The 12,391-nt window shown below is 37.7% G+C and overlaps 2 protein-coding genes across 2 annotated transcripts; both read left to right on the top strand.

The window, feature by feature from the left end:
• The first annotated feature begins 557 nt into the window (after positions 1-557).
• LOC140451144 (uncharacterized) lies at positions 558-986 on the top strand. The gene has a single exon (XM_072544875.1). The coding sequence runs from the start codon at positions 558-560 to the stop codon at positions 984-986; it is 429 nt and encodes a 142-aa protein (XP_072400976.1).
• A 2,943-nt stretch (positions 987-3,929) lies between these two features.
• Positions 3,930-4,493, top strand: LOC140451145 (uncharacterized). The gene has a single exon (XM_072544876.1). It carries the CDS (start codon positions 3,930-3,932, stop codon positions 4,491-4,493), a length of 564 nt encoding a protein of 187 aa, XP_072400977.1.
• Positions 4,494-12,391: the final 7,898 nt, after the last annotated feature.

Here is a 12,391-nt window from a genome sequence, read left to right on the forward strand (position 1 = left end):
GCTGTTCTGGAGAGGCTCCAACTTTGATCCAGCTTTGTAGTTCATTGGCTGTCCCTCTTCCTCCGAACTGGTCGTTTCTGTCCTGTTGCTTGATTTTCTTTTTCTTGACCTCCGTTTTTTCCATTCATCACCAAAGCTGCTTCCGCTGTCCGAGCTGCTTGGTTCTTCGTCTTTCTTTCTTTCGTTTTCTTTCCTTAGAATCTCCTCCCTCATATTATTGTTCCGTCCTTCTGCCTGTTTTCTCCTTTTTCTTTCTCTTTTTCTCCTTTCTTTATTTCTTCCTCTCGGTTTGCTGTTTCTCTTTTTCTTCCCTATCTTTCCCGCTACTTCTGCTTGCTTTTTTTCTATCCCCAATTTCTTCCACTTCTCTTCCTCTTCTCCAACTTTTCTTCCCTTGAGTTTCATCCCTTTCTTTCACTACTCTTTTACTTTCCTCTTCCGTCTTTTTTATTTTTCTTTTTCCTTCTCATCTCGTTGGTAACCCCAAGAAAAAAAACTCTAAGTACAACGTTTTCTACACAACTATAACAAACACCGACCAAACAATGCCAAACAATATGAATATTACACCGTGCGAAGGCGATTATCAAAGCGCCATCAAAGCGCCAGAGTTTTGGCGCACTGAACCAGAACTATGGTTTCTCCGGCTGGAAGCGCAGTTTCAACAAGCCAAAATCACAACTGACAACTGTAAATTCGACCATACTGTTACTAGTTTAAACAGTGAAGTACTTATAGAAGTAGCAGACATAGTAAAGAATCCCACTGCTGGCAATGCCTATATACAACTAAAAGCTCGACTTCTCGACAGGTATGGCACCAGCTCAGATGAAAAGATCCACAAGTTGATGGAACTCACTCTGGGTGACCTAAAACCCACTCAACTACTCCATCAAATGCAAGCTTTGGCCATGGATAGCATTAGTACCGTAGATTGGGGATACTTTGAACTCGGGGGTTATTTTGATCAAAACTTTAAAAATTAATTATATGCCTCAGGCGTGTGTGCTTAGCCACTGCCGATAACCGAATTTTGCCTAGTCGGCAGCAATGTTACTGTTATTTATTATTTATGACAATTCGATACCCATACACATGCGTGTGCTAGAAGTACAAGCATTTTTTTGGAGTATTGAGTTTAACATCAATTTTGTTAAGTGAAAAATCACTGAAAATAACGTAAGCAGGTTATGGGAGTGATTAAGAGTACGGCGTGAAATTACTGGGGGAAACATTGATCAATACAATGGGCAACATTGATCGTGTGATCAATGTTACCCCAGACGATCCGTATAATCGTTTTTTCGAACAGATGAAAATATTATTTAAACGTATTCTTTCTTGCAGGAAAATGCCCCGTAAGCATAAAAGATTACTTGGCAGCAGAAGTTACGCTAATTACCCTCCAGCAAATTTAGAAAGAGCCATTGAACGGGTAGTTGAAGGTACACTATCTATTAGAGAAGCATCAAGACAATATAAAATTCCCTTTGGTACCCTGTATAACAGATATAAAGGAAAACATATTGGCACCCCCGGTCGTCCTACTATTTTCACCAAAGGAGAGGAGGTAGCAATTTTAAAAGCAGCCGCTAAATGTGCTGACTGGGGCTTTCCTTTATCTATTCAGGACCTACGAATGATGGCAAAATGGTATTTGGATCAACAAGGAAAAAACGTGGCTATATTTCAAAATAATCTGCCTCGTATTGACTGGGCATACAGCCTACTTAATAGGCATAAGGATTCGTTTGGGCAACGACTAGCAACAAATATTAAACGTGCTAGACCTGCTGTTTCAAGAGTTACACTAGAAGAGTTTTATAATAACTTGGAGCCAGTAATTAAATATTTGCCCAGTTCCAACATTTTTTACTATGACGAATCTAATTTGTCAGACGATCCAGGGAAAAAACGTTGCATATACAAAAGAGGCATTAGGTAGCCCGAAAAAGTGATGAATCACTCCAAAAGTTGTACCACTATTATGGTATGTGCTGCTGCAGACGGAACTCTTCTCCCTCCGTACGTCATTTATAAAAGCATTCACCTGTATGATACGTGGAAGGAAAATGGACCGCGTGACCATGCTGCAACTAAGGGACGAGGTATAATCGTACTCAAAGTGGATGGATAGATGGCGTAACTTTTAGAGACTGGTTCACAACTTGCTTTTTACCCCATGCACGACGTTTATAAGGAAGAAAAGCTTTGATAGGAGATAATTTGTCGTCGCACATGGATGTTGAAGTTCTTAAGATGTGTGCTGAACATGAAATTGACTTCATATGCTTAGTTCCAAATTCTACCCATTTGTGCCAACCACTGGACGTGGGCTTTTTCAGGCCAATGAAACAGGCTTGGAGGACGACGTTAACGGATTGGAAATTACAAAATTTGCGACTAAGTACAGTTCCAAAAGATATGTTTTCATCTCTTTTAAGGAAAACATTAAAAACTCTTGAAGAAGTCACTCCTCGAGGTTCGAAAGGTGGTCCATCCCAACAAACGGATAAAATTGCGTCAGCAGTAAAGCGAAACTTAATTAGCTCCTTTCGTTCTACTGGTATTTATCCGTTTTGCCTGGGTGAAGTTTATAAGAAATTGCCAACAGATGACGCTCCACAAGATCCCACGGACGCCGTTGAAAATGCATTAACTGCACTTCTAAAGGAGCAAAGATTTGGAGGACCAGAGAGACCAAAAACAAGAAACTAGATGTAGCTCCCGGAGCTAGTGTGTCAACAGCAATAATTGAGCAGCAATCAGAAGATAGTTCAGATAAAGAAAGCCACATATTACAGTCAGATGAATCCGAGTCCGAAAATGAATCAGACTTGTTAGAAAATGAAGAAAACTACGAAGTGCAGTCTGAAGTAGATAAGGTTCAAGCAGGTAGATATATTTTAGCAAAATTCTTATCTCAGAGAGGAAAAAAAACTTATATCTATGTCTGTAAAATTTTGGAGGTAGAGCCGGAAGTAATAGTCATAGGCTATAAATCCATAAAACCCAGCAAGACAGAATTTAAGATGATTGATGCCGACATATCCCAAATTAGTAAGGAGGATATAGTTGATTTTTTACCAAATCCCGCATCTATAGAGTGTTTAGATGGAAGCACCAAATGCATTTTTAAAAAAAACATTAAAGTAGTTGAAGTTTAGTTTAATTTGAAACACGTTAACATACCTTATTTTTCTGTAAAATTCGTAGTTTTTATTTTCTGTAAGTTTCATAATTTTTTTTTTACCCTAAAAAGTCATAATAAAATAAGATTCGTCAAAATATGTTTTCAAAGTGAATAACATTGGGGATACTTTCATATTAAACTAAAATTACATGTGTGATCAAAATATCCCCATCTACAGTATACCTTTGATCAGGTCCTTTAAATTTTTTTTCTTGAAAAGTATCAAACATTTAGTGTTATATTTATTGTGTGTCTTGATAAATGAAACCCGATTATTACTGATTTTTTTTAGTCGATTTTTACTCTTAGACTAAAGTTTTGTTTAACATTAAAATTTAAAAATGATCAATGTATCCCCATTCTACGGTACGCAAGTTCTCAAAAATTTTTGGTTGGATCGCCTACCATCTTCAGTTCGAAGCGTTATATCTATTCTTGATGAAGACCTAGAAGAACTTGCTAAGAAAGCCGATACGTACCTCCGGTGTTCCAGTTTTCCAGTCATGATTGTTACCGAAAGCTCTACCTTAGACAAAACAATGACTGCATTGAGTGACCAAGTGAATGCTTTATCCAACAGATTAACTGTAGCTGAAGACAGGCAACAGATTCAAATGGTCAAGAGTACCAAGTCAGCATCTGACGAACAGTGTTACTACCATCGAAGATTTGGTGCACAAGCAAAGTAATGTAGACCACCCTGCAATTTTACAAAAAACGATCAAAGGGCGCATTAATGGCGGCAACCGCAGCCCCTCACATACCACGACGCCTCTTCATTCCCGATAGTGCTCTCCAACTTCAGTTTCTTATTGATACAGGGGCAGACCTAAGTGTGCTTCCACGTAAAATCTGCACTGCGACTCAGCCCAGCATTGTATGCCTGTATTCTGCCACCGGATTGTGCATCCAAACATATGGTCAGAAACAGCTCACACTAAACCTTGGTCTAGGCCAACCTGAAACATGGACATTTGTAGTCGCAGATGTCACCACACCCATACTAGGAGCCGATTTTCTGACGTACCATGGCATTAGTGTAGACATGAGAAACAAACGACTAGTAAGTCCAAGTATGTCAAGCCGTATTACCTGTGTGTCTCGTCGTGTTAGGGTGACAGAAGTAGGCTTATCCACTACCCATCCTTATGATCGTCCAACTGTTCCAGAGGATACTGGAAGAGTCCAGCACTATATTGAGACTCGAGGTATACCAGTTTTTTCTAAATTACGAAGACTTCCACCAGACCGTCTTCAAGCTGCACGAGCAGAATTCAACGAGCTGATGCAGGCACATTAGTTCAGAAGTCCAATGGACGATGGTGTGCCTGTGGAGATTTCCGCCGTTTAAATGCCATGACAAAACCAGATCGCTACCCGATACCGCACATATAAAAAACGCCAAGTAGATTTGAGTCATTTATCATCAAATGAAAAACAATGCAATATAAACATGTACAAACAAATAAAAATTGATAATCCTGGAATAAAAATAACAGCCATAGTAGCAAAAATAAAACAGGCAACAGGTTAGTTTTGCAGAATAGTTATTGTTACAATCAAGACTTACTAAAGTAATGTGCTAATTTTGGGTGTTGCGAATTTAACTATTTACAGAACAATTAAGGAATATGTTGGAATAAGTAAATTTACTATTAATATTTAAAGTGTAAGGTTCAGAAACATTTTTTGTATTATAAGTAATATGTTGGATATACTGTTTTAATTTTTAAGTTCATGCGCACTGTATGCGAATGTTGTTGTTAGATTTTAAGCGCCATGTTGACATGTTGTATGTTTTTCATTAGACTCATTAATATAAATAAATAAAAACGTTTGTGATTTTAGTTATATATTAAATTTAAAACCCTAATAGGTTATGTGACCAGGACATTTCCACTGCGCTACAAAAGTGTTAAAGAATACAGAAATCGTTAAAAAACTTTTTCACGTGGCGCGTATGTTGTGTGGTGTCTAGGTTAGGCGTCTTTGCTTCTGTTCTATTGAATTATTTTACTCCACGAAATGTCTGAACAAGAAAAAGTTGAAACAAGAACCATTAATAATGTTTTTGTTAGCCCTGGTGCCCCAAATGAAAATTGGTGAAAATTGAAAAATTAGATGGAAGACGAAATTGTGAAATCTGGCAGTTTCAAATGAAAATGTTTTTAATAGATTATGGTCTATGGAACTGTATTACTGGTAATGATAAAGATGCAGATAAAGACCAAAGGGCGTTAGCCAAATTAAGTTTATCGGTGAAACCAACTTGCTTAGCTCATCTGAGAAAAGCAAGTACATCTAAAGAAGGTTGGTATAACCTAAAAAAGGCGTATCAAAGTGCCGGTCTAACTAGACAAATTTTTCTAAAAAGACAGTTATATCGTGCAAAGTTAGAAGATTTTTCTTTCATTAGTGACTATATTTCTGCACTACTTGATATTGTTCAGGAACTTGCAGAATTAAATGTAGTGATTGACGAAGTTGTGCTATGTGGACTTCCCGACACTGAAGAACAGGTTGTGAATGGATACTGTGCAACACATACAACTATTAAAAGTGAAGAAGTCATTACCTTGTTGAATGATATTACAGATCGTGAAAAGTTGAGGGAGAATGGTGAGGAAAAAGCTTTGTTTACAAAAAATAATTTTATTAAGAAGAGCCTTCTTTTCAATCCACAACGGAATTCATCCCCACTTGTCACGGCTGCGGAGGTAAAGGCCATATCCGTCCTAAATGCCCCAAGAGTAATTCCAAAAATTGGAAGCCTAATTACAAACCACCAACTGGTAAGGACCAATCTAAAGAGAATCAAGGTAAAACTAATAATCTTTTATTTACTGCTACCGCTATGTTTGTAAGTTCTCCAAATTCTAAAGATTTGTATCTTGATAGTTGTGCTAGTAAACATGTATCTAATATTATAGAGATTGGATGGTAGACTTTGATCCAGACAGAAATTCTAAATTTTTGTTGTACAGTACAGTTAATTCACACAATAATTCCATTAGTTCAGGTACAATAACTAATGTTATGTATGCACTAAATGCGGCTGCAAATTGATTATCAGTTAGTCAAATAGCATCTAAAGGTCATATCATTGTGTTTAGTCAAAAAGGTTTTGATGTATATGACCAGGATAAAGTTAATATTAAGGGGACTGTAAAATTTACAGGATCTGAATTTGGAGGAATTTATAAATTGGACACTGTTTCTAATACAGAAAATTTTGATAATGAGAATTTTCCTAGTACATCTAAAGAAACTGTTAATAATTGTAAAAATATTGTTTGAGATAATTTAATGTCTGTTACTACTAAGAGTAATAATGTTTCTTTATGGCATAAACGCTTAGGGCACTTGTGCACAAAGAATCTGAATTTGTTAACTACTATGGCTAGTGGTATTGATTACAAAAACACTGAAATGCTTCCCTGTACTACATGTATAGAAGCAAAGCAGACCAGAAAAAGTTTTCCGAAAGGTCAAGCTAGACGTGCTACCTCCAAGATAGAGTTAGTGCATGGAGACTTGGTAGGTCCCATGTCTGAAAAAAGCTGGGGAGGGGCAAGATTTGTTTTTATGTTAACTGATGATTATACTCGTAAAACTTTTGGATATATGCTCAAATCTAAGAGTGAAACATTTTTGTTTCAAAAGCAAAGAAGAAAGCAAAGAAGTTTCAAGAATTTAAAAGACTTGTTGAAATCAAACAGGGTATAAAATAAAACGCTACAGGAGCGATAACGGTTTAGAATTTTGTAATGCTCAATTTAAAGCTCTATTTAAAGATTCAGGAATAATACATGAAACTACAGTATCATACACTCCTGAACAAAATGGTGTGCAGGAGCGTGCCAATCGCACGGTTGTGGAAAAAGCTAGGGCTTTGCTTACTGATTCTGGTTTGTCTAAAACTTATTGGGCAGAAGCAGTGACTACTGCAATATATTTAAAAAATCGTAGCCCTACTACAGCTGTTAATGGGACTCTTCCTGAAGAATTATGGACTGGTTCCAAAGTCGATTTGAGCCATTTAAGAGTATTTGGATGTCAAGCTTATGCCCATATACCTAAGAATTTTAGAAGTAAATTTGATGTTAAATCTAAACCCATGATTATGGTAGGGTATTGTGAACATACTAATAATTATAGATTGGCTGATCCCAATTGTAGAGGAAAAATAGAAAAATGGAGAGATGTTGTATTTTTTGAACACATAATGTATGGAAAGAATTTAATTTCGACTCAACCTGAGGTTATAATAGAATCAACTCCTTTTATTGAGTAATTTAATGGAAATATTGGTGATGAGTCTATAAATGATGAATCATTTACCATCACTCATGATTATTCAAATGATTCTGAAAATCAAGAATCAATTGATGCATACGTTACAACTTTCTCTGATTCAGATATAGATTATACTAATGAATTGGAGGATAGAAAAAGGCCACTCAGGGAGAGGCGTTTACCAGATTGGTTAACAGATTATGTTACCTATCAATTAGTTAGTTCTGATGAGGAACCTGTTACAGTAGAACAAGCTTTAAAGGGTAACAATCGTGAACAATGGTTTCAAGGCATGCAGTCTGAATATAATTCACTTATAGATAATGAGGTTTGTACTTTAGTAGATAATCCAAGTAATAAGAATATTATTTCGTCTAAATGGGCTTTCAAATTGAAAATAGATGCACAAGGCAATACTCGATATAAGACTAGATTAGTAGCTAGAGGTTTTTCTCAATCTTACGGAATAGATTATTTTGACACATTTTCCCCTGTGGCTAGAATCTCAACCCTAAGGTTATTATTTGCTTTATCAGCTCAGTTAAATCTGTTTGTTGAACATTTTGATGTTGTAACTGCTTTTTTAAATGGGGAGTTGAAAGAAGAGGTCTATGTGATGCAACCTGAGGGTTTTATCAAACAGGGAGAGGAAGAAAAAGTTTGTTTCCTCAAACGATCAATCTATGGATTGAAACAGGCTTCTAGGGCCTGGAATAATAAGATTAATCAAGAACTATGTAAGTCTGGTTTTCAAAGATCAAAAAATGAACCTTGTTTATTTTTTAAAATTGAAGGAAAGTATATTATTATAATAATTTTGTATGTTGATGATTTCTTTGTAATTCATAATAATGTATCTATGAAATAAGAATTGTTTAATGATCTGCAAAGCAAATTTAAAATAAAGGACTTAGGAGAAGCTAAACAGGTTTTAGGCATTCAGATATCTAGATATAATGATACAATTTATCTAAGCCAAAGTAAGTACATTCACAATTTTTTGAAGAGATTTGGATTCTTAGATGTCAAAGGAGTATCCACTCCATTGGAACAAAATGTAAAATTAAGCAAATGAAAAGATACCAAATATTTAAATAATGTTCCATATCAAAGTATTATTGGTTGTCTTATGTATTTGGCTGTGACCACAAGACCCGATATTTCTCATGCAGTCAGCATTTTGAGTCAATTTAATAATGGTCCTACCATTGAACATTGGCATCAATTAAAGCGATTAGTTCGTTTTGTAAAAAATACAGCGAACTTGGGAGTTTCTTTTACAAAAACTGATTATTTTAATCTTGAAGGTTTCTCTGATGCTTCTTGGGGTGATGATCGTGAAGATAAAAAATCTTATACCGGCTTTGTGTTTAAATTAGCCTCAGGACCAATATCTTGGGAAAGTAGAAAGCAAAGAACTGTTGCTCTTTCATCTTCAGAAGCTGAGTATGTGATGGGTAGCTCTTTCGGGGCGACAGACTCAGTAAAACACAGGTTTGAAATAAAAATAAATCTATTTAGTATATATACAATAAATAAAAAATAAAAAAGGAATTCTACGTTGTATACTTATAAAACAAAAATAAAATTAATTCTACGTTCCCGTCTGGGTCCCGCGATGAATGAATTCCCCGGCGAACGTCTATAAAAGAAAAGAAACTAATTATTACTAATAAAGAAATGAAATAGCAGACCCACGGTAATGTTCAATACACAATACCGATGGGTTCCGCTTGGCTAAGGACAGAGTACGATCCTCAATACGGAAATCTCTCTGTCCGGCTTGGCTCTGTGCAGATCCACGGTAATGTTCAATACACAGTACCGATGGGTTCCGCTTGGTTAAGGACAGAGTATGATCCTCAATACGGAAATCTCTCTGTCCGGGATGGCTCGCAGGTTCACTACACCGGCGAGTCAGGGAGCCTAGAGCGCTAGCTACAAGACTGTCTAATTCCGCTATTCACACGCCTTAAATAGCCGTCCTGAATCCCACTTCGCCGTCACGTTGTAGAAGTGGATGCGCAAATATTGACACTCCCACGGTTCGAACTGTTAAACGAGCAGAGCATCGTTACACCCCCTTCTCTTTGAAAAAAAAAAAAGTAACATACCTTTTTTTTGTGTATATGGTGTCTACAGCCTTGTGATGTCATCTATCCCTCTCGGTATCTTTATCACAATCTTCCTCCCCACGGTTTTAAATCTTTTACATGCGTCGTCATCTGCTTGCGGTTACTCCTATCGGCCAATTTCAGTTTTACTATTACTGGTGATATCACTGACGTTACTATGTATGGTCCTGAGTACTTCGGCGCTAGTTTGCTGGTGAAAGCTGCACTAGCCGATGATAGATGGTGTTCCTTTTTCATGACTCGATCTCCTGGATGTGGCTGCCAGTCTCTTCGTCTTAGATCGTTTCTTTTGGTCCTCGAAAGCGTGTTCCATGTGCACTTTCGCTAGTTCTCTTAACGCTTCTAACTTGTTTAAGTTTTCTGCATATCCCTGTATATCTTGTTTATTTGTCGCCTCTGTTGTGTCTAATTCCCTTCCGAAATTAAGAAGCGCTGGTGAAAATCCTGTTGAATCGTGTCTTGACGAATTTATGGAGTAGCAGAATTCTGGTATGAATTTGTCCCAGTCTTTATGGTTATCCTCCACGTAAGTAGCTATCATCGTTTTCAGTACTTTGTTCATTCGTTCTACTGGATTGCATTGAGGTGAGTACGGCGGTGTTAGAATGTGATTTATGTTATAGGACTTTAGGAACGCCTTAAAATTTCCGCTTGTGAATTGCGCGCCGTTGTCCGAGATGTTTTTCTTCGGGATACCGAATTGCATGACTACTCTTGATCGTAGAGTGTCGATGATTGAGTTCGTAGATGCTGCTCTTATTGGCTGGGCGACGACCCATTTGGTAAACCGGTCTTGCCCGACTATTAAGAAAATGTTTCCTTTTGCAAATCTTGGGAATGGTCCCATTAAATCAACTGAGACAGTATGCCAAGGCTTTTCTACAGTGGACGGTTGCATTTTCCCGGCTGGTTGCATTTGAGACGGTTTATATTGGAGGCACTTCGTAAATGCTCTAACGTAGTCTGCAATTTGTTTAAACATCTTAGGCCAATAGTACTTTTGCGCTATTCGGTAAATTGTTTTTGCAATTCCTAAGTGGCCTGCTGTGTTCGAGTCATGATTTTCCTCCAAAATATCTTTCTTTTTATATCTCGGTACGCATAATTTCCATGGGTTATTAAACTCTGGGTCGGCTAAATTACGGCTGCTCCAAACGTGTTTATATAATTTCCCGTTTGATATTTGTAAATCCGGGAAATCGTCTAGGTTCTGGAGTACATTCCTATATAAATTATCGTACCAACTGCATGATTCCAGTTCTGATGCTAATAATTCCGACTCTGGTTCTTCGCTCTGGTTTTCTTGTAGTTGTCGTGACAAAGCGTCTGCTACCTTGTTGAGGACTCCCTTTCTATATATTACCTCGAAATCGTACTGTTGCAGTTCTAAACTCCACCTGGCTAACCGACCTGACGGGTTTTTAAGGTTCTTCAGCCATTTGAGAGACTGATGGTCTGATATGACCTTAAAATTGTATCCTTCTATATATGGCCTCATTTGCTTTATCCCGTACACGATGGATAGACATTCTTTTTCCGTTGTGGAATATTTTGTCTCGGCTAGTGTAAGGGTTCGACTAGCATATGCAATTACTTTATCCTGGCCGTCGTATTTCTGTGTTAGTGCAACCCCAAGTCCACAGTTCGACGCATGCTAATACTGGGGCCGATGTTAGTTTTGATTTTAGCTCTTCAAACGCGTTTTCCTGCTTCTCGGTCCATTTCCATCTTATCTTCTTCTTCAGAAGCATGTTTAGCGGTCCTGCTATTGTCGAATAGTTCTCTATGAATTGGCGGTACCATGATGTTATTCCTAGGAACCGGCGGAGTTGACGCACATTTCTCGGTGCTGTAAGTCCGGTTATAGCGTTGGTTTGGTCCGGGTCAGTTTTTATTCCTTCTGCTCCAACCACATGTCCTAAGTATCTGAGTTCTGACTGGCAAAACGTGCATTTCTCGAAGTTCAGCTGTAATCTGGCTTCTTTCAGTCTTCGGAAGACTTCTTGTAGGTGATTTAAATGCTCTTGGAGCGTTTTAGATATTACTACGATATCATCCAAGTAGGCAAACGCGAATTCCATATCGGGAGGTATTACCTTATCCAGTAGGCGTTGGAAAGTGGCTCCTGCGGAATGCAGTCCGAATGGGGTGGTTTTGAACTGAAAATGGCCTTTTCCGGGTACGCTGAATGCTGTCACTGGGCGACTTGTTTCTTCTAGGGGTATTTGAAAATATCCCTGTTTCAAATCGAGGGTCGATATAAAATTTGCTTCCTTAAGTCTATCCAGAATTTCCGATATTCTGGGTAACGGATATGCGTCCTTATCTGATAGTTCGTTGACTTTTCTAAAGTCAATGCAAAATCTGTACGAGTTATCCTTTTTCCTAACTAGTACAATCGGTGAACTCCAACCACTTGTGGAGGGTTCGATGGTTCCTTCTTTTAACATCTTGTCCACTTCTTGGTTGATGATCTGTAGCATTGCGGGATTGTGCCGCCTATAAGGCTGCTTTCTTCAATTTTATTTCGTGTCTTATTAAGTTGGTGGGTCCTGTTATGTTCTCAAACTCCCTTAGTTCTTTTCTTAGGAACCTTTCTAACTCAGTATTTTGAGTGGAGTCTTTTAAAGTGTTACATGTCTCTTCTTGATGTTGTATGTATTGTTTGGTCGTATGTTTATCGAATTTAAGTTCGATAGAATGGTTCCTGAGGAATTCCACTCCTAGTAGGGCATCTTCCGTCAACCCTGGCATTACTATAAATGTT

Source organism: Diabrotica undecimpunctata, chromosome 9, assembly GCF_040954645.1.
Source record: "Diabrotica undecimpunctata isolate CICGRU chromosome 9, icDiaUnde3, whole genome shotgun sequence".
Lineage (NCBI taxonomy): Eukaryota > Metazoa > Arthropoda > Insecta > Coleoptera > Chrysomelidae > Diabrotica > Diabrotica undecimpunctata.

Excerpts from the sequence above, each read along its gene's own strand:
- LOC140451144 (XM_072544875.1), top strand. The coding sequence starts at position 558 with ATGAATATTACACCGTGCGAAGGCGATTATCAAAGCGCCATCAAAGCG.
- LOC140451145 (XM_072544876.1), top strand. The coding sequence starts at position 3,930 with ATGGCGGCAACCGCAGCCCCTCACATACCACGACGCCTCTTCATTCCC.